The 19,328-nt window shown below is 60.8% G+C and overlaps 1 protein-coding gene across 4 annotated transcripts in view; it reads right to left on the reverse strand.

The window, feature by feature from the left end:
* Window positions 1-19,328, reverse strand: part of GRAMD4 (GRAM domain containing 4) — a 112,737-nt gene that overhangs the window by 14,163 nt on the left and 79,246 nt on the right. For all 4 annotated transcript variants that reach the window (XM_017850807.1, XM_017850808.1, XM_017850809.1 and 1 more), the window contains exons 4-13: window positions 11,353-11,473; window positions 8,207-8,268; window positions 6,497-6,629; window positions 5,811-5,836; window positions 5,557-5,648; window positions 3,967-4,058; window positions 2,823-2,871; window positions 1,519-1,590; window positions 878-921; window positions 702-811 (exon numbers count right to left, since the gene is read on the reverse strand). In XM_017850807.1, the coding sequence (XP_017706296.1) occupies window positions 702-811; window positions 878-921; window positions 1,519-1,590; window positions 2,823-2,871; window positions 3,967-4,058; window positions 5,557-5,648; window positions 5,811-5,836; window positions 6,497-6,629; window positions 8,207-8,268; window positions 11,353-11,473 (801 nt within the window). The remainder of the gene's footprint in view (window positions 1-701; window positions 812-877; window positions 922-1,518; window positions 1,591-2,822; window positions 2,872-3,966; window positions 4,059-5,556; window positions 5,649-5,810; window positions 5,837-6,496; window positions 6,630-8,206; window positions 8,269-11,352; window positions 11,474-19,328) is intronic.

The following is a 19,328-nucleotide window of genomic DNA, read 5'->3' on the forward strand; positions in this document are numbered from 1 at the left end:
AAAAAAAAAAAAAAAAAAAAAAAAAAAAAAAAAAAAAAAGAGAAACAGAAAGAGAAAAGAGGGAAGCAAGAAAAAAAAAAAGAGAAAGGAGGGAAGAAAGCACACTGGGCAGCAGTGGACGGGTGCCTCCCAGGGTGAGGAGGGGCCGCCACACCCCACCCACCTCCCGGCATAGCCTGGTCCTCGCCACCAGCTGCCCTCCTTCCCCACAGCCAGCTCTGCAGATGAGTGTTTTAGTGGATGAGATGAGTGTTTTGGTGGATGTGACCCTTGGCTTCATGTGATGTTACCAAACTCATCAGCTACAACCAACCTCCCCGCACATCAAACCAGGCTCTCAGCCTCCCCGACTGTCACCCCTGAGCCCACAGGCGCCCCCCAGAGGTGTGTCCTGTCCAGGGCAACTCCCTGACACCCCCAGGGCCTGCTATCCTGGGTCTTGGGTCTTCCAACTCCTCCCACTTGGCAGGAGACACGGGGGCCTTGGAATCGCAGAGTTTCTTGATTTAAGAAACAATCACCGTGTCCCTCGATCTCGGATGGGCTTCACTTCTCCCAAATTGAAACGTTTGTGACAAAAAGCAGAGGAAGGATCACCAGGTGAGTTTAACAGTTCTTGCAGACACCTGGCAGACACTGGTGGCACACAGACACTTGTGTCCCCCCTCCTGAAGCTACAGGCCACAGGCACATCTCCTTACCCACGGTCAGCCCCACCAGGCGGTAAGGGAAGAAGCAGGAGGCCAGGAAGGCAGCCCAGAGCGCCACATACAGCTTCTGTGTGATCTCCGGCTGGACCCACATGAACAAGCTGGAAGGAGAGGGGAGGCTCAGGCCGGGCGGGCGCTGCCGGGCCGGGGTAGGGGGCGGGACTTACTTCTTGATCTTCTCCAGGATGTCAGCCATCTTGCCGAAAAGGTTCTGCGTGAAGGAGAAACAGCGATTACAGCAGCCACCGTGCCTGGGCTGTCAGTCACACTGCGACGCCAGGAGGGCCTCCAGGTTGGGCAGCCCTGAGGTCACCCAGAGCCCTGTGGTCCTGCCCAGCTGCTCCGAGGCCGGGGAAGGCGCAGCTCTGGTCTAGGGCAGAGGTGACCATGCTCACAGCAACAGCAGACCCAGGCCTGAATCCTTCCCAGGGGCACTCAACCCTGGCCAGGGACTCCCCTAGGGGGATGGAGGGGGGCTCCACCTAGACCCTGGCCCACCATCTGCAGAGGCTGAATCAGGAGGCCCCTTCCCCACCCACCAGAGCTGCTGTAATGACCAACCAAGGGCAGGGTGACTACAGGTCAGCTGACAGCAGGCAAACTGGGCCTGCAGTGTCACGCACAGCCCTCCCTGGGCAGCAGCTGAGGCCGGCAGAGACACACCCCTGGCCAGCATAGGCACATCCCTGGCCAGCACAGAGACACCCCTGGCTGGTGCAGAGACACCCCTGGACGGTGCAGAGACACCCCTGGCTGGCGCCCGTGGCCAACACAGACACACACCCCTGGCTGGTGCCCGTGGCAGTACCTGGGCTTTCTGAGCAACATCCAGCACCAGCTGGAACTTCTCAGACACAGTCAGGTCTTCCTTTGGAGGTTCCTTCAGTCAAAGGGGAAAGAGAATTTTCCACTGAAATTTAACAGTTCAGAAAAACTACTGACAAAACAGTGTGGAGCCCTCCCAGCCCCAGGGACTCTGCTGTCCCCACACAGCCAGAGGGGATGGGACATCCCTTAGGGACCCGGCACCAGGAGGACACCCCTCTGGGCTGATGGTGACATCTCACCCTGTGCCCCTCACTCTGGGCGCACAACAGGAGTGGGGCAGAGCTGCCCCTGCAATGGCTGAGCAGAGGCTCTGCCTCACAGTTCACCTTCACAGCTGTCCTCCCTCACTTACAGGCAGGGAAACTGAGGCCCAGCCAATGGGAGCCCTGGTCCTGCTTGTCTCCCATTCATTAAGAGCCTCCTAAGGTTTCCCGGGTCCCAGTGCTGGGCGAGCAACAGCCCGCCTCCTCCAGGCACTTCTCCTGACCCCTGCTGCTCCATGTAAGAAACAGGCACTGAGATATCCAACTAGGCCCATGGAGGCGCCGAGGCCTCCCTTCTGCCCATGCCCAGTGGTCTTGCCCCATGGGCCGAGGTCTCCCTCTAGAGCAAACTTCTGTAAAAGCCAGGTAGTAAATACTTTGGGCTTCCAGGGCCATGTGGTCTGTCGGCTACTCAACCGTCGTGCAGAAGCAGCCGCAGCAGTGTGTAAATGAATGGGTGTGTCTATGGCCAATAAAACTTTATTTACAAAGTTAGGCAGTGGGCCAGAGGTGGGTTTTTTGTTGTCGTTGTTTTGTTTTGTTGAGACAGAGCCTTGCTCTGTCGCCCAGGCAGGAGTGCAGTGGCGGGATCTCGGCTCGCTGCAAGCTCCGAGAGGCAGCCTCTTGCATCTCAGATGGGAACAGGTCCGCTTGTCCAGCCCACTGTTCACCGCCCTACCTGGGGAGGTTGTGGGGGCTACAGCAGCCTCTCAATGTCCCCCACCCCTGCCACATCACATCCTAGCTGGGAAGCCTCAGCTGGGACAGGCCAGGGCCAGGCAGTCTGCTTCTTGCACAGCCAAGCCTGGCCTAGCAAGTGGGGCCGGGCATGCACCCTCCCAGGGCTTGGGGCTAGGGAGGGGCTGGCGTCCTCCTCCCCTCCTCTTCAGGGCCAGGGCAGGGCTCCCGGGGGATGATCACATGGCCTCATCCAGAGGCTTCCCCGGGAGGTGCCCACAGGCTGACAGGCCTGGTGTGATGGAGACGGTCGGAGGAGACTGTGCGCCCTCCAGGGACTTACCATGGGCTCAGACACTTCCGGCACGATGCTCCACTGTATCCGCCAGCCCCTGGTGAACAAAACACACACACACCTTTATGACAGTGCCACCTGAGTCAGGGGATGGCATCGAATCGCCAGCCCTACACGCCCAGCTGGACTTGGAGGGGGCCCTTCTTTGTCTTTCTAGGTCCTTCTTTGCTGCCTAATGGGGAGAAAAGGGCCCCCAGAAGCCCCTGCTGTAAGAGCAGACAACTCCTATCAGCCTCACCAACCCCTGCCTTAGGGCCCTTCTGGGCAGAGGGGACACATTTAATAGTGGCCAGAGGTGTCGGGAAGGGCGGCCCTTCAACATCCACCAGCCAAAGGGGTCCCGCCCCAATGCTGGGTGCCAATGACACCTTCCAGAGTATTTAAGTGATTTCTACAAAAAACGTTTTCAAATGAGCCAACTGGGGCAGGCACAGAGAACCACGTGGAAACACTGCTGCATAAAAGTGCAAACGTTTGAATGGCCAAGTCAAAGAACGGAATCGCAGCTCCTCCCTCAGCCCCAGCACAAGGCTGAAGTTCACTCCTGGGGGTAACCGCAGGCTAAGAAGGAACCAGGAGTGCCAGGACTAGGGGTCTGCCCCAGGGCGTGGGCTTCCCAGAGCCCCCCTCAGCCTCCACAGGGAGGGAATGCTCAGAGGGGGTAGAAGGAGTGATGTGAGGGCCCTGACTCAGGCTGGGGCTAACGTGTCGGTCACACGGGCGGGCTGCCTGCAGGCGACTGTTTAACTCATTCCCAGTCCAGCTCCTCCCCAGCAGGCTCATCTCCAACAGGCAGGAACCTTCTGGGCTGTGGAGCCTTGCTTGCTTCGCCCACCCACCCACTGAGGTTGCGAAGGCGTCCCCTGCAATGCTCAGGTAGGTGCAGGAACGGCTTTGGCTCTGCTGACCGCCCACGGAAAGAGGTGCTGGGGGATTTGGGAACTTCCCACCACCATCTCTAGCAAACCAGGGAGCCACCCTGCCTGGGGGTCTCTCTAGCCTGTCAGGGGCCACCCCTGAAACGTCAGTGCATGACATACCCAGCTGGGGTCACGGTTGTGTGAGACGCAGGGAGACAGCACAGCCACACACGTAGTGGGATAAAGCGGCCACGACAAACCAGCTCACCTACCTGGCGATGAGGTAATTGAGGGATAACCTCAGAATTGCTAGAAATAAGAACAGCGGGATGGCCCAGCCATGCCACACGGCATTCATGTACACCTGCGGGTGAGAGATGGGACGTCAGACCTCCTGACGGCTTGGATCAGGACAAGCCCCATCCCTCCCACCTCCCACAACCAGGCGGCCCCAGTGGGGAGACCAGACCACCCCCCCGGCTCTCCAGACCCTCAGGGACGAGGGCACGTCTGATGGGGAAGCCGGAGGAAGGGCTGCTTCTCTAGTTTAAGAGCTGCCAGCGGAAGCGAGGAGCCACCCAGGGAGAAGCGTGTCCTGGGGACAGAAGAGGGTGGCTGATTCCACACGGGGATCCCGCTCGCCCCGATGTGGCTCCCACGCTCCAGACTTGGGGCATCACCAGGACTCAGCCTGGCTGGGCAAGGCGGCCAAGCACTGCTGAGGGCGAGCCAGGTGCATGCCCAGGGCCACCTTCATGCCAGGCACTATCTGTACCCCGTACAGAGCCCGGAACAAAGAGCAGATGTGCAGACAGGGCAAAGGACGGAGGTGAGGCCTGGAAGGCAGGTCCAAAGGTTGGGCTCATCTCTTAGTGACAACAGACACGGCACAGGGGTGTGTGGGACCCCGGGCAACAAAGGCCTCCCGTCGCAAAGTATTTGTGAGGGGTGGCAGGAGAAGAGGCCTTCCAGGGCCAGGGTGGAGCCAGTGGCCCCAGCATCCAGCCTTCATCTGTGAGTGTACAAAGTGCCCATGTCCCAGGTGGGCGGTAAGTGCCTGGGACAGGCACAGGGCCATGGACTTCAGGGACTTTCCCAGAGAGCCTGCCCCAGGCTGAGGCCATCTGGGGACCTCTCCCAAGGGGCCCGCTCGGCAGTGCAGTGCTGCCTTCGGGAGCCCTGGACAGTGCCAGGCTGTGGAGGCCTCCTCTCTGGCCTGGAGGCCCCAGCAAGCGGGTGGGCTGCCTGCATCCTCCTTGTGCTGGAGGCACAGCCTCCACCCCGGGTCAGGGGCATCCCCCGGAGGACCAAGTACTGAGACACAGGTGGCAAGTCTCTGCAGGGCAGGCGGCAGCCGCTGCAGGGCAGTTCCAGGCAGGGTGACTGGGCCCCTTTCCCCAAGACCCCGGCAATGAGGGCCCCGGCGTCCTCCAATCCCTCAGGACTCATGGCTCACAGGGGACGGGGCTGGGCCCCTTGCGCTGCTGTGCCCTTGTGAGGTGCCCCTGGCCCCAGCAACAAGTACTCTGGACCTCAGCAGTGTGGCCACTGCACCGCATGGTGAGTGCCAAGAGGCCTTTCCCGAGGGCACCCTGGGGCACGAGGCTGCACCACAGCCTTGTCCAGGGAGCTGTGCAGGCTAGTCCCGGGCCACGCCCATCGTCTTTGATCCTTGAAGCCACCCCCTGGCTGGCGCCGGCATCACTGAACCCACTTTACAGAAGGAGAAATGAGCATGTCCCTGGGGCCCGAAGAAGTGCCACCTGGGGGCTATCTCCCACCCCAGAAGGTGCCTGATCACGTGATGAATGCTGGCAGGCACGTCCCACCCACCCTGCTCGGCCACTGGAGGACCCACTCACGGTGAAGGCGATGGCAGACGTGTAGACGGAGTACCAGTCGGATAAGGCAGAGAGGTTCTTCACAAAGTTAGTGACAGGCTTGGCACCACGCTCTGGGGACAGAGCAGACCGCAGTGGTCAGCACTGTGGGCAGGAGGCCCCTTAACCGCGTCTCCCTGGAGAGTCAGTTTGGCTCAGAATCCCAGAGTCCCCACTGCCATGGGCCCCACCCACACTGGGCACCGTGGGCGCCACACAGAGCCGCGGGTACTCACTGAGCCGTCTCATATTCTCAGTTAACCTAAGAGAGAAGGGGAGAGATGGGAGCCCAGGGTTAACGCATCCACCGGCTCTGCAGTCCCCACTGCCCAGTTCCGCTGGCTCTGCAGGGGCCAAGGAGGGCATCTCAACAGCCTGGGGCCCCTTGAGTGCACAGAACGGCCCTGCACAGTGGCTCAGCACAGCAGGGGGCTCCGGGATGGCCCTCAGTGCCACTCCCCAAGTTAGGAAGGTGGGGGCGACTCGCCAACAAAATCATCCCCTCGTCTCCTGCCTGTATCCCCAGAACAGAAGTCCTCAAGGGCAGGGCCTTCGCTGGCCTCGCTCCGTCAGGATCCCCAGGGCCCATGGCAGCGCCTGACGGGGAGCCAAGGTTTACTGAAAGGACTCAAGAGCCAAGGAAGGCCCCAGGCAGTGGGCTGAGCCCCCCGAGTGCCCATATAACTGTCACAAGTGACAGCTGAGAGCAGAGTGGGCGCACGCAGCTCTGCTGCCCGAGCGGGCCTCGAGAGCCCCTGCCAGGCATGGCCTCCAGAAGACGGGACACAGTGGAGCCTCCAGCTGCTCTGCCTCACGGACAGCTTCGGCCCATGGTGATAAAGGCTGGCCCACCCGCTGAAGCCTCAGCCCAGGGACTGGGGCCCCTAATGCACAGGCAGCCCCAGGCTCGGCGAACCCCTACCTGCGGGCGCTCAGGGGTTCCTCCGTCTCTACGGTGTTCTCCTCGGGCTGGAACCGGAAGTCCTCCACGTACTCCCCGAACCGCTCGTAGAACCACTTCTGCAGGCGCGAGGACAGCCCCTGGCTCCGGCGTTCTGCAGGGGGCAGGGGCCTGGTGAGGGCACGGCAGGGCTGCACAGCCTGTTCTGGGGTCGGTCCCGGGATCTCAGGGCAGGCAGGGGCCTCACTGCAAGGGCGCGGCCGGCAGGGGCACAAGGAATGCTCGGGGGTGGGGCAGGGAAATGAAGGGGACCTGTACAAGGGACTCTGAAGGGCTCAGTCCTCTGAAGACACAAGTGCAAACCAACCGGCACAGAGCAGAGCTGCCCCGGCCATGAAGACCTCAGTGCGGGCTCTCTCTGCTTTCCATGCCCTGTCCCCAGCTCTCTGCCTGCCCTGGGCTCTCATCAGAGGGAAGCCCGTCCATCCAGGCTGCTCGGCCCACCTCAGTGGTCTGCATCAAACCCCCTTTCTACCTCCAGGTTGTCAGAAAGTAGCTGGAGGGGTCACTGCCCCAGCCCTGCCTATCCTGGGCATCAGCCAATGGATGGCAAGGCAGGAGGCTGTTCTGGGCTGGGGGTGCCCGGCGAGCGCAGCCAGCCCAGGGTGAGCGCATGGTAATGTTGTGCTGATGACCAGCACTGTTTGCAAAAAGCTAAGACCTCTAAAAAGCAGCCTCCATCGTGGAAAACCAGAAGAATCCCTCGGAACAGGGGTTCAGGGGTACAGGCCAGTCCCTCCCTTCAGAAGGCCAGTGAGGAGCCACCTGCAGTGGGTGTTGCCTTGCCACAGTTTTGGGCCCTGGGACCAGAGGGCCTGTGGTCACCATATCCGGGGTCTGCGGGCTCAGGGCAGAGGTTCAAGAGCCACAGGCCAAGGGGGCTGAGGTCTGTGCACCCCAAGGCCACCCAGGCAGGGAGGATGCAGAAGCTATGGCTTCTTCCAACCCCCACTGCAGCCTGGCAGAGATTTTAAGGGGAGGGTCCAGGCGAGATCAGCACACTCGTCCCAGCCGTCAGCGAACCGGCCCAGCTGTATTCCCGTGGACTTTATTTATGGACTGAAATTTCAGGTTTACATAATGTTCTCATGTGATGAAATGAAACCATTTAAATCTGTGAAGACAGGCGGGGGCTGGAGTTTGCTGACCCCCAGGTACAGGGAACTGTGCCAGCTGCCTGCAGGGTGTGGGGCAAGATAAAGAACAGGCACTGAGGGATGGAGGACGAGGAGCGAGAAAAAAGGGCACGTGGCCCCTCACTCCCCACTCGCAGCCAACCATGGCCCCACTGCCCACTTGGTCCCCTTCGGGGAGGCACCAGGGCAGCAGCAGTGACCAGTGCGGCTCTCACATCACTGTTCCGTGGGGCAAGGCTGAAACAGAGAACGAGCGTATTCCCCGAAGAACACACAATCACGCTTTAGTTGAGTGACTAGAAATTTGCCATGATGACTATGGTGACTCACCACTTGGCCTCAGAGACACTAACCCAGTTCTGACAGGAGGAGATTCCCGGATGCCAGCAGGTGCCTGGGCATAGAACCAGCACCTGCCGCCCGCCCGCCCGCCTGCTAGGGGTACCTGCTCCATTGTTAACCTGGGCCTGCAGAACCATCAGGTGACGCGCACGCACCTGCCCGCCCGCCTGTCCACCTGCCCACCAGGGTGTACCTGCTCCATTGCTGGCCTGGGCCTGCCCTTTTGGGGGCTGCTGAGCCGTCTGCTCCTCGGTTCTTAAAAAGCAGGGGGAGAAGAGACAAGAGGTCTGTTAGTTCCAAACTCCATGCCAAGTCAGGCATCCCCCACGGTTCTCGCGGCCATGTACTGCACAGGAGGGCTCAGGGACAGCGGGACTCTCTGCGGAATCCCCACCGCTCAAATGCTGGTTCCGAGCGTACACAGGCAAGCGCAGAGCTGCCTTCCTAACAGGCACACGTTCTGTTTTTAAACAACCAAACAATGGTTCTCACCACACTTTCCTATTCATTTTAGCACACTTGTTTCTTTCTTCATCATTAAGCTCAGAATACTCTCCTATCACCAACCTGCCTGCTAATGAAAAGATACCGGTCGACACACATGTAATTATCAGGTACCATGCTAGGCAACAGGCTGGGTGCCGCCTGTCAGCAGCCTGTGCCCAGCTCCCAGCTCAGCCTACTCCAGCGACCTGCCTGGTCTGGGCAGAGTCACTAGACGGCCACTAGGGTCTTTTTCCGTCCCACACCCAGCCCCTGAAGCCAAGGCCCATGAGCAGGTGCAGCACAGAACGGGGTCAAGTGCTGTGTGGTCGCCCCTAACCTTCCTAACTCGGGCTCTTGGGGAGCGGGAGTGGGGAGGGAGGAAGCTGGGGGAGGAGTAAACCCTGAGAAGAGAACAGAGGGCGGAGCACAGGGCAGGGCCAGGTAAGCGGCAGGCAGGAAGCAGACGGCGAGGTTTTCAGTGGGCTTCGGACCCACAATGGAGAGAACCTCTGCCCACCAACAAGTAGCCTTAAACCAAGGTGACTTTCTGAGAATTTTCTTAAAAACCAATATAGAGGTTTGCATAAACAGAATTGCTGTGCTTTAATCCTGCAGTTTCAGAGGGTGTGGTGTGTGTGTTTGTGCAGTGTGTGCGCACATGTGTCTGTGTGTTTGTCGTGTTCCCTCACACACCTACCCACCCTGGACAGACCACAGCCACCCAGACCCACCCCAGATCTGTACCAGGATGACAAGGAAAGAGGAGGTCACTCTGGGACTGCTCTTCCTTCACCCCTCCTCCTCCAGGCTTCCAGAAGGTTCCTAAGCACCGCCCCCATGTAAAGCAGGGGAGGGCCCTTAATGCTCTCAGGACCTTCAGCTTCCACTTCCTGGGTCACAGCCTGGATGTTCCCTTACTGCCCGCTCCCCACCCATTCCCAAGGCAGAGACTGTGTGAGATGGGGCTCCCTGAGTCCTCACAGCGGACCCGGGCTGTGCACACCGGCCACCAAGGGGCTTTGGTAAAAGAGGAGGACCAGATCCCAGAGTGGGGCTGGCGGGGGTGAGAGGACAGGAAACAGAACACAGGGAGCAGGGCCACAGGGACAGCCTCAGGCCACCTTAGCCACCTGGGAGAAGCAGCGTCCCGTGGGGGGGATGGCACTGTGGCCAAATGCCTAGGGACCGCACCTGGCCCTGGGACCCCTCAGCGTGGCAGGTCAGGTCTCTGTCGCACCTCTACATAATTAAATGTAATGTAAGCTTTGGGCTTCTGTGGATTTTCACAGCAGGTTCAGCATCAGGTAAAGCGCCTGCTGAGGCCCATGCACCCATTTCTGGCCAGGGCGGAATAGGAAAGTGAGGCCTCTCCCTCCCCCACACTAGCTGGATGCCCCCACGTGACCCCCCAGGGCACTCCACAAGGTCATGGTGACCTGCAGAAGGCAGGCAAGGAAGAAGTGGGAGCCAGCCCAGCAGACCCCCCCGGCTTCCCACACACTAAACCTGAGGGTGCTGAAGGGAGCCGCTTCCTCAGGGCCGGCTAAGCAGCGACACGTGGAGGCCTCACAATGACACACGGCCCCTGGAGCGCCCGGAGCGGGCAGTCCGTGCTCAGCTGGGGTGTCCCAGAGACGCCATGTGCATCCCTAACTGGTGAGAGCCACCCATGTGGGTCATGGGGGCCATGGACAAAGGTGTGGCCAGTGGTGGTGGGAAGCTGGAGGAGGGGGCTGTGGGGGAGGCTGAGATGGGAGACCCGGTGGGAGGCTGAGTGGGAAAGCTAAGGGGGAGGCTGAGTGAGTGGAGGCTGGAGGGAGGCTGAAAGTGGAGGCTGGGTAGCACCTGAGTGGGGAGGCTGAGCAAGTGGAGTCTGAGGAGCGAGGCTAAAGATGATGCTGGAAGGGAGGCTGAGCGGAAACAGGGTGGAGACCGAGGGGGGAGGCTGAGGGAGTGGAGGCTGAGAGTGAGGCCGAAGCAGGAGGCTGCTGGAGTGGAGGCTGAGCGGGAGGCCTGGGAGCCAGAGGTGAGGCCTGAGCTCCTTGGCCTCATCCACCAGGCACCAGTTTGAACGTGTGCAGGACACAGAGCCTCGTGATGTTAGTGAGACAGGAGGGGACTGGCTTTGTAACTTGCGCTGGGGTCCTGAATGACCTGTTTCCTGCTGGCGGCACCGTGAGGCACAGGGCAGGGTGAGGGAGGAGGCTGTGATCACTCAGGGCCCCGCATGGGACCCACAGCCAAGAGCAAAGACGTCAGCTGCAGACACGCCCTCTAGGAGCCAGGGCGGCACTGGCACCCAGGACATGATCCTGCCGGGATGGGGGCGGGGGCCACAGGGCACCCTGAGGGGCTGCAGTGCGGCTGGGGCAGACAGGGCGGATGGGAACACACACAGGCAGTGCTGGGAGGGCAGGTCCTGGGAAGATCCTAAGAGGCCGGGCCGGCCCTCAGGATGGGGCACTGGGTGGACGCACAGAACGGGGTCACCTGCAGGCCACGATCAGGGCCACATGGTGGCTCTGGGGCTCTGCAGGTCCCATGCCAAGCCTCTCTTCAGTCGGCCTGGCCCCAGGCCTGAGGGCTGGCAGGAACACCTGCGCCAAGATCTCCCTTTTCCAGACTGCCAGAGGCACAGGAAGATGCCACGTTCCCATGACCACGGCTCATGCAGGCATAGGCAGGACCTGTACCTGGGCAGTCGGAGCCGGGCCCACCCTCACCCTCAGGCCTCTCCAGGGCCAAGAACGATGCAGCCAAGACGCTATGGGTGCAGCAGAGGCCGGCGGGGCAGGTGGGGTGGGGGGTTGGGGCAGCCGCACACAGGCCAGGGCCCCGAGGAAGGCAGGGTACCTGGCCTTCAGCACCTCCTGCACCTTCTGCTCCAGCTCCATCCGCCGCTGCCGCTCCCGGTCCAGCTCCTGCCGCAGCATCTCCGCGTTGGTTTCTTCTCGCAGCTTCCGGAGCTCTTCCTCTGTGGGAAGAGAACGGCCAGGTGACCATCACTCATGTCCCCGTGGCCCTCTGACTCTGGGATGCTGGGGCAGGGGTGCCTGACTCAGAAACAGCAGAAAGGTCTCTGTTCCATAAGCAGACCCGAGCACCTGACCTTCCTCCAGGGTACAGGGTGCTCACACAGCGGGACACACATGGTCCCCATCCGGTCCTTCCTCCTGGGCAGGAGCTATTAAGGGGGCTCCTCTTGCATGACTAGGGCCAGAATGAAGCAGGGATGTGAATTTCTTCACTATGTTCATAACAGTGCAACACAGAACACAAAAGTCACTTCACCGAGCACCGCCACGCTGAGGACACCTGCAGAGAGGACACTGACCGCACCCGGCCAGCCCACCACACCCACCCAGTGCCTCCACGCGCTGGGCGAGGTTCTGGGACGCATCGGTGGCAGAGCAAAGGCCCTGGGCCAGCAGGGACAGCCCACAGCTCAAGCTGGCCAGGGGGCCTCAGAAGAGCACAGGGCAGGCTGGACACAGGGCTGCTCTGGGAAAGCCTCGGGAGAACGTGAGGTCTGAGCTAAGACCTGGAGGGAACACAGTAAGGCCACAGACTCTGGGAAAGAGCATCCAGGCAGAGGGAGGAGGCGGGGTCAGAGACTGGAAGACCGAGGATGGAAGGGGCCAGGAGCCAGAGAGGGCAGGCAGCCTCTGGGAGTCAGGACACTTCCACCAATTGAAGATAGGGGACAGGGGACTCGGCCTCTCTCACACTTCCCCTGCCCCATCCCTGCCTCCTCCTCCTCAAACCAACAGTGCTGGGTCACCTAAGGGCAAGCCTGAGGCCCTCGCTTCTCCCCCACTGCCCTCCCAGGGCCTGGCACAGGCTCCACGCATGAAAGAAGAGAGCAATAGACCAATGAGAGCAGAGAGCCGGCACCTGTGGACACCCCCAGGTCCTTAGTCCTTCCCAGAGGCCTGGGCCACTGACTGGACCCTGCCCAGATGCTCCCCTCCCCAGCCCACCCACCCTCCTCTGTGTGGTGTCCCCTGCCCAGCCCAACCCTGTCCCCTTGACAGGCTCAGGCAAGGTCACGGGTAAGCCCAGGTGGAACAACGCTGGTTGACGGGGCAGCAGTGGCTTGCAGAACCCAGCTGAGGGTCACCTAAGTGCTGTCTGCACCCAGAAGGCTGCCCTGGCTGTGGCCTATGGTGGCTGAGGGTCCAGATTGGTCAGCCTTGACTTCAACTGCACAGATCACACCAACCATGGGGTGGACACGCTGAGACCTTATAAAATGGCAGCGGCAGCAGGAGAAGAGCATTTGCTGGAGTCCCACAAGATATTCCGGAGACAAAGGAACGTGGCCAGTGAATTCACCCAGGTTCGTGGGCAGGGCCAGCAGCCAGACCCCACCAGTGTGAGGCAGGAACCCTTGGGGGTCTGGCCAGCAGTCAAGGTCTGAAAGCAGGTTTCCAAGCCTGGAAGCTTCTTTCTGGGTAGGGTGGGGAGATGTTCAGAGTGACCCCAGTAGCTTCCTTTCCTGTCCTAGATAGCTCACCACATGACTTAGGGCCACAGGGCCATACCTAAGACTCTAACATTGAGGCCAAGGGCAGTAAGACAGCCTCAGGCCCCAGTCCCAGGCCAATGTCCAGGAGTAGCCGTGCAGAAACAGCAGGGGGCGGTGCCCAGGCAGGCAGCAGCTGCAGATGGACTGGGGTCAGTAAACCCAGAAGCCAAAGGTCAGCACACCTTCCTGCCCGGCAGCCACAGGCTCATGGTACCCAAGAGGGAAGAGACAGGTGCCAGCATCTCATCAGCTCCACCCCCACTGGGGATGCTGGTGGCTTGGTGGACGCTGTTACTAACCAGTGAGACAGTATTCGGATTTGCCAAGGGCCAGGATCCATTTGTTCACTGTGGGTGTCTGGAGCTCTGCCTCGCTCCCCTGCCTTCTGGGATCGGCTCTTCTCCAAGCATGGTTTCAGGGTCCTTCAGCATCCTGGACTCCCGAGAGCCCCCCACCAGGGCAGCCGAGCTGGCCTGGAGAAGACCCTCCCCGTGGAAGGTGGGGTGGGGAGCACTGGGCCTGTCCCTGCCGACTGCCTGGTCTCATCAGGCTGGTTCGCTTCAGAGCTCACCCTCCCCGCCCTGCCTCCGTTCTGGGGAGAAGCGTCTGGCCCTGGCACAGCTACTTTTCTCCACGGACCGAGGTCCCCAACCCGCTGACATGGTCAGGTTCCACCACCTGGCAGAGCATTAGCTGAAGCCGGTGCCTCCCCAGGGCTCGGGACAGGCTGCAAGATACCAAGTGTCCAGTCCGGGGGCTGAGCAAAGGCAGGGTCAGAATGGAGGCAGGTGGCCTCTGCCCAGGGCCTTGGGAGGCTTCTGGGTCACAATCAGGGGCAGGGTCCAGCCCGGCCTGAGGTTCCAGTTCAGAGCAGCAGGAAGGAGGCGGCAGGAGCAGCAGGCCCTGACCCGGGGCTGTGAGGGGCACGTCTCCAGGGCTGAGGGAGCTGTACCCAAGCCCTCCCTGGGCGGCCGGCAGGAGCAGCAGGCCCTGACCCGGGGCTGTGAGGGGCACGTCTCCAGGGCTGAGGGAGCTGTACCCAAGCCCTCCCTGGGCAGCCGGCAGGAGCAGCAGGCCCTGACCCGGGGCTGTGAGGGGCACGTCTCCAGGGCTGAGGGAGCTATACCCAAGCCCTCCCTGGGCGGCCGGCTGGCTCCTTTACAGCAGAGGGGAGCAGTGCCAGCCACACTCAGGCGGGAGCCCTTCACCCCCACACGTCTGGGGTTCTTTCTTCCAAGATCCCAGATCCATCCGCTCTGCTGGTCTCTCAGCTGCCCCAGCCCCATCCCCAAGTTCTTAACTGGCCTCCCAGCTCCTCGCACACCCTCCCGTCTGGCTCCAAGCTGAGGTCCGAGGCTGCTTTTAAAGCACAAGCCAGAACTTGTTGCTTTCCCGCTTAGAACTCACCGGGCTGGCAACGAATCCAACTTCCCAGCTTGAAGCTCCCTCCCGAGGCCCCCACCCACCCACTCCCAGCCTCAGCGCCCTCCACACCACCCCTCATCTTTGCTTTTTGGGCTCAAGCCACAGAGACTTGCTTTTAGGTCCCCAAATGTCCAGAAAATATTCAGATTTGCCCAGGGTAGGGCCTGCCCCAGGACCTTTGCATGTGCTGGCCCTGGTCCCGAGGAAGCTTCTCTTCCGCCCTCCGGGGTAAGGTGTCCCTCAGCCTCAGTCCTGACCCCAGTACCACTTCCCCAGGGGAATTCCCCAATAGCCCCCCCATCTAGTGTAGCCTTCTGTCATTTTCCCTCACGGGTCCTGCTCTTTCCTCTTGGGGACAACGTGAGTCCCACTCTGGGTGCTAGGTGGGGATTCCCAGAGATGACACACAACCTCCTGGTAACGTGCGACGTTTCCAGCCCTCCATTACTTGTAGGCCTCCTGACTTGTGCCCAACGCACTCCACAGATTCTGGAGAAGGGACCACCGCAGTGTCACCATCTGTTCCAGCCCCAAGACCCAGCCTAGCCCAAGGAGAAGCCAGCAAGATGTAGGGAAGGGAGAGTGGCTGGGAGGGGATCTTGGCCGGTTCTCACATAGCGTGTCTAGCAGGGAGGGCAGATGTGCTGACCAGCAGGCCGTGCACAGAGTGGAGGCAGCCGGGGACTTAGGCATTTGGGGTCACAGCCCTAACATGGTGATGAGTCCACAAACCCCACCCCCTGCAGGGACCTCCACCCAGTCCCTTGCCAACCTTGCAAGGGGCTTGCCAGCCCTCCGCCCTCCCGGCACCACTTGAGGGCCAGCTCTTGCATGCTTTCGTCAGAAATACTCAGGTAATCGTTACATGCCGGACTCTGCCACAGCGCCGGGACACCACCATGAACAGAGGGGACACCACCCTGCCCTGAGAGGGTGGCCTGGGTGGGTCCCCAAGAGCAGCATGGAGCAGGTGAACCCACGGCGTGGGCCCGCCTGGCCCTGGAGCCCTTGGTGGGCAGGTCCATGCCCCGAGGCAAGAGGAGCCTGGGGACCCTTCCTCCGAGAGGGTCACATGCCCACCGACAGCCAGGAGAGCCTGGGCATCTCAGCCCACCTGAGATGGACGCTGCCCTCCCACCCCACCCCCAGCCACCTCCAAGGGATCCAATTCTCAGCCTCCTGGCCCCTCTTCTGATGTGCCTAGCATACAGTAGGGGCTTAATCAAGTCTCATTGGATGAGCAAAGGAAAGAACTGAGTGCCCCATCAGCCGGTGTTTCTCCCCAAAGGGAGCGTCCGCCTGGCTCAGTCCCGAATTCGGAGCCAGCTGCGGAGGGTTCAGCGACAGCCACGGGGCGTTTTCATCTCGTGCCTCTGTCTTCATGTTGTGGCAGTGACTCTTACCGCGTGGGAACACAGAGGTGAGACAAGTCACACTGGGCAGTCTTGCTCCCAGCGGGGCTCTTGGGTGGAGCAGGCCAAGGTAGGAAGGCTCGGATACTTTCCCGGGTTAACTCCTAGCACCCACACGTCGCCTCCTCTGATCTTGGCCCTGTCAAGGTCAAGGCAGCCCATATGTCTCTCCACCCATAGGTCAGCCCCTCCCTGCACGGGTAACAGGAAACCACATTTTCCTAAATGGGGCTCCCCTCTACACCCCTTTCTAGAATCACTAAGCTGTGAAAGGGTAGCAGCCAGCCAGGTTCCACCACGCGGCAGAGCACTGGCCAAAGGTAGCCAGTCCCAGCCCAGGGATGGATGTGGATGGATGCGGACACGGGTCCCTCCTGGAGCCTGGGATGCAGCGTCGTGCCTGCCTGTGTGAAAAGGCACACTCACAAGCCTGGGTTCAGAGGTCAAAGGGGCCTCAGGCAGCCGCCCCTCTTTCCACCCTGGACCTCCTGGGGTCAGGCTCTCTGAAGAGCACAAACAAATGTGAATGCCAGAGCCCTGCCATCCACGCTGCTCAGAGCCCAGAGGACGCCTGGCTCCCAGGTCGGCCAGCGGCACGGTCCCCTCAGCCTGGCAGACAGGGCTCCTCGGACAGCCTGTCCCAGCTTCCGGAAGAGCCACGAGGCTTCCCACCTTTGCCCAGTGTCATTCCTGACAGTACAAAGACAGCTAAGTAAACAAAACCGGCCAGAGCATCTGACCGTTGATCTCCTATCTCCGAGTACACGGCTCCCTGCAAGGCCAAGCTGCTGTCTCTCCAGAGACTGAAATGATGATCACACGCCCCACGACTCCATCTCACAGGCCGGCCTCCCGCCCAGGAGCGACACATTCAGGTCAATTGCAGTGTGCCGAGCACAGCTGTATCTTTCCACAGGACAAAAGCGATGCAAATTCCCCATCATCAATTTTTCTTTCTCTTCCCCGAGTAAGAAAAGAAACAGGAGGGCCAATTTCCTGCCCAGAGCAAACGACTGAGCTGGTATTCACATGGCAGACTCCTCTCGTCCAGCCCCGGCCCCCATCCAGGCCCCGAAAACCTGTGGCTGCTGCCAAGGCTCTGGGTTCCCTCGGCTTCCGGAGTCGGCCTCCTCAAGCTGCTCACAGACACCAAGGACGCCGGGCTGCCCCACCCACAGGCCTCCCTGCCCCGCAGGTCAGGGCTGAGGTGTCCTGCAGGGTGGGGGTGGGAGCGAGGCCACACACAGGGCAGGCCACGGAGCCCCTTGGTGACCTTTGCATTTGTGTCCATGGCTCGCCACCAACACAGCGGCTTAAAACAACACAAATGTATTCTCTTATAGTTCTGGAGTCAGAAGTCCAACCTGGGTCTCCCTGGGCTGAGGTCACGACGTGGGCAGGGCTATTCCTTCTGGAGGCTCCTGGTAGGGGGAGACCCATTTCCTGCCCTTCCAGCTTCCTGAGGCCCCGGTGCTCCTTGGCTGGTGGCCCCCAGGGAGCAATGACATCAGTGTGACCTCTGACCCCACTCTCACACGGCCTCCTCTGACCTTCCTGCCGCCTCCTTCTCAGAACCTCTGTGGTGACTGTGCCCCCCCGGATAATCCAGAACCATCTCCACCAAAGGTCTGCAACTCAATAGTCCAGAACCATCTCTGCCAAAGGTCTGCAACTCGTCCACATCTACAAAGTCCCTTCTGCCAGGGGAGACCACATTCATAGGCTGGGGGGACATGGTCACTCTGTGGGGCCATGATTGTGCCAACCATCCTCTCCCTTGAGATGATCATGTCAGGTAAAGGAACCAAGTGCCTCGGCAGGCTGAGCGAATCCTCATCCCTCCACCCGGCCCGGCGTGGACTTTCCTGCCCCTGGTAGTCCTTGGGTCTCAAAACCACTGGAAGCCCTCCTTTGGTGGGTCCAGGAGCCCTCCAGGAGTACGGGGTCCCTGGTGGCCCCAGCTCTATCTCTCTCCTTCCCACTTCCAGCTGTGCCCCCAAAGGCACCTGAAGCAGGATTCCCCGGTGCCACCACCGAGACGGCCCCACCAGAAAACCGCACACTGAGCCTCTCTAAAGCTCCACAGTGAACCGCAGGGATGGAGGGGATGTTCCAGAGTCACCCATGCGGCCCAGAAATGCACGACCTGCCACAGCGCATCCTAATGGCAGCACCGGGCACCTTCTCTCCCAAGACCCCCTGCACTTGTCTCAGGCACAGACATGTGCAAGACATGTGTGAGTGTCCAGGCGGCAGCCATACACGCCACACAGGGATGGGAGGCTGCCCGGGTGCACCAGGATGCATGTGATATCACACCTGCCGGGGCCAAGTCACAGGTGGAGACCCGGGGGTAGGAGCCGTGGCCCGCGACATCAGACCAGAAAGTCACGGCCCTGCAGGAGCAGAGGAGCTACCACATCAGAGGCCACGGCTTGTGCGGATCCCGTGGCACTGTTTCCAGCCCAGTGAGCTGTGCCTCTTCCAGGGTCGAGTGCTGGCCGAAATGGGCTGAGTGCACAACGGACCTGGTCACAGCAGCCACCGAATGGCAAGGAACCCAGTGGGAGGCCAGGGACCCAAAATGCCTGGCCAAGGAGTGAGTTGGACCCCTAGAACCTAAGTCCCAAGGGAGCACCTGAAACGAGCAATCTGTGCCTGCCTCGTGAGTTCTCATCCAGGGGTCTGCTCCCCCAATGCCCAGGAAGGCACGTTGGCCGTCTCACTGTCAGGAAAGAAAGTGAGGCAGCCCAAGTGCATGGCACATGAGGAAACCAGCATGGCTACCCAGTGGGCCAGGGCCTGCCCCCACTCCAACCTATCACAAGAACCATTGGGCAGCAAAATATGTCGGGGTGGAGGAGAAGATGGAAGGAGGCCCAGGGGACACTCTGTGTGCCTACAAGGACCCTCAGACCCACAGGCGTCTTGCAGTCGGGGGTCAAGCTCTAGCACAAGGTTTAGGGATGCTCACGAGGAAGAGTGGCTCTGGTCCTGCAGGCAGCCCCACCCACTCCAGATAGCACCAGCCACCACTCTCCAAGGAATGAAGCAGATCAGGCACAGACTAGGAGCCCCCGGGACAGGACAAGAGCCTGGCGTGGCAACACATCGCACATACAAATCACCCCACAGAGGCTAAAGGAAGCCCCGGGACAGCCAGGCTGGTTGTGCACCCACCCACTCCAGCCTTCACACCTCCCCAGCGTCTGGGAGAAGGGCAGGGATGACCACCTCACCGGTCACTCCGGGGCACCCCCCACAACGTTCTCTGATGAGTGAACAGCCACCCTGATTTGAGGGGAGGCAAAGGAGATGCGTCGGCTCAGGCCTACGCACGCCCAGACGGTGAGGCCGAGGCCCGGCCTCCACCCAGCCTCGACGCCCAGCCCACAGGGAAGTTACTGGGAGGAAGAAAAGCAGCTCTGCGGCTATTTTTAAACCTGTAAAAGTAGATCTCTCAG

Source organism: Rhinopithecus bieti, unplaced genomic scaffold, assembly GCF_001698545.2.
Source record: "Rhinopithecus bieti isolate Rb0 unplaced genomic scaffold, ASM169854v2 scaffold_32081, whole genome shotgun sequence".
NCBI classification, from domain to species: domain Eukaryota; kingdom Metazoa; phylum Chordata; class Mammalia; order Primates; family Cercopithecidae; genus Rhinopithecus; species Rhinopithecus bieti.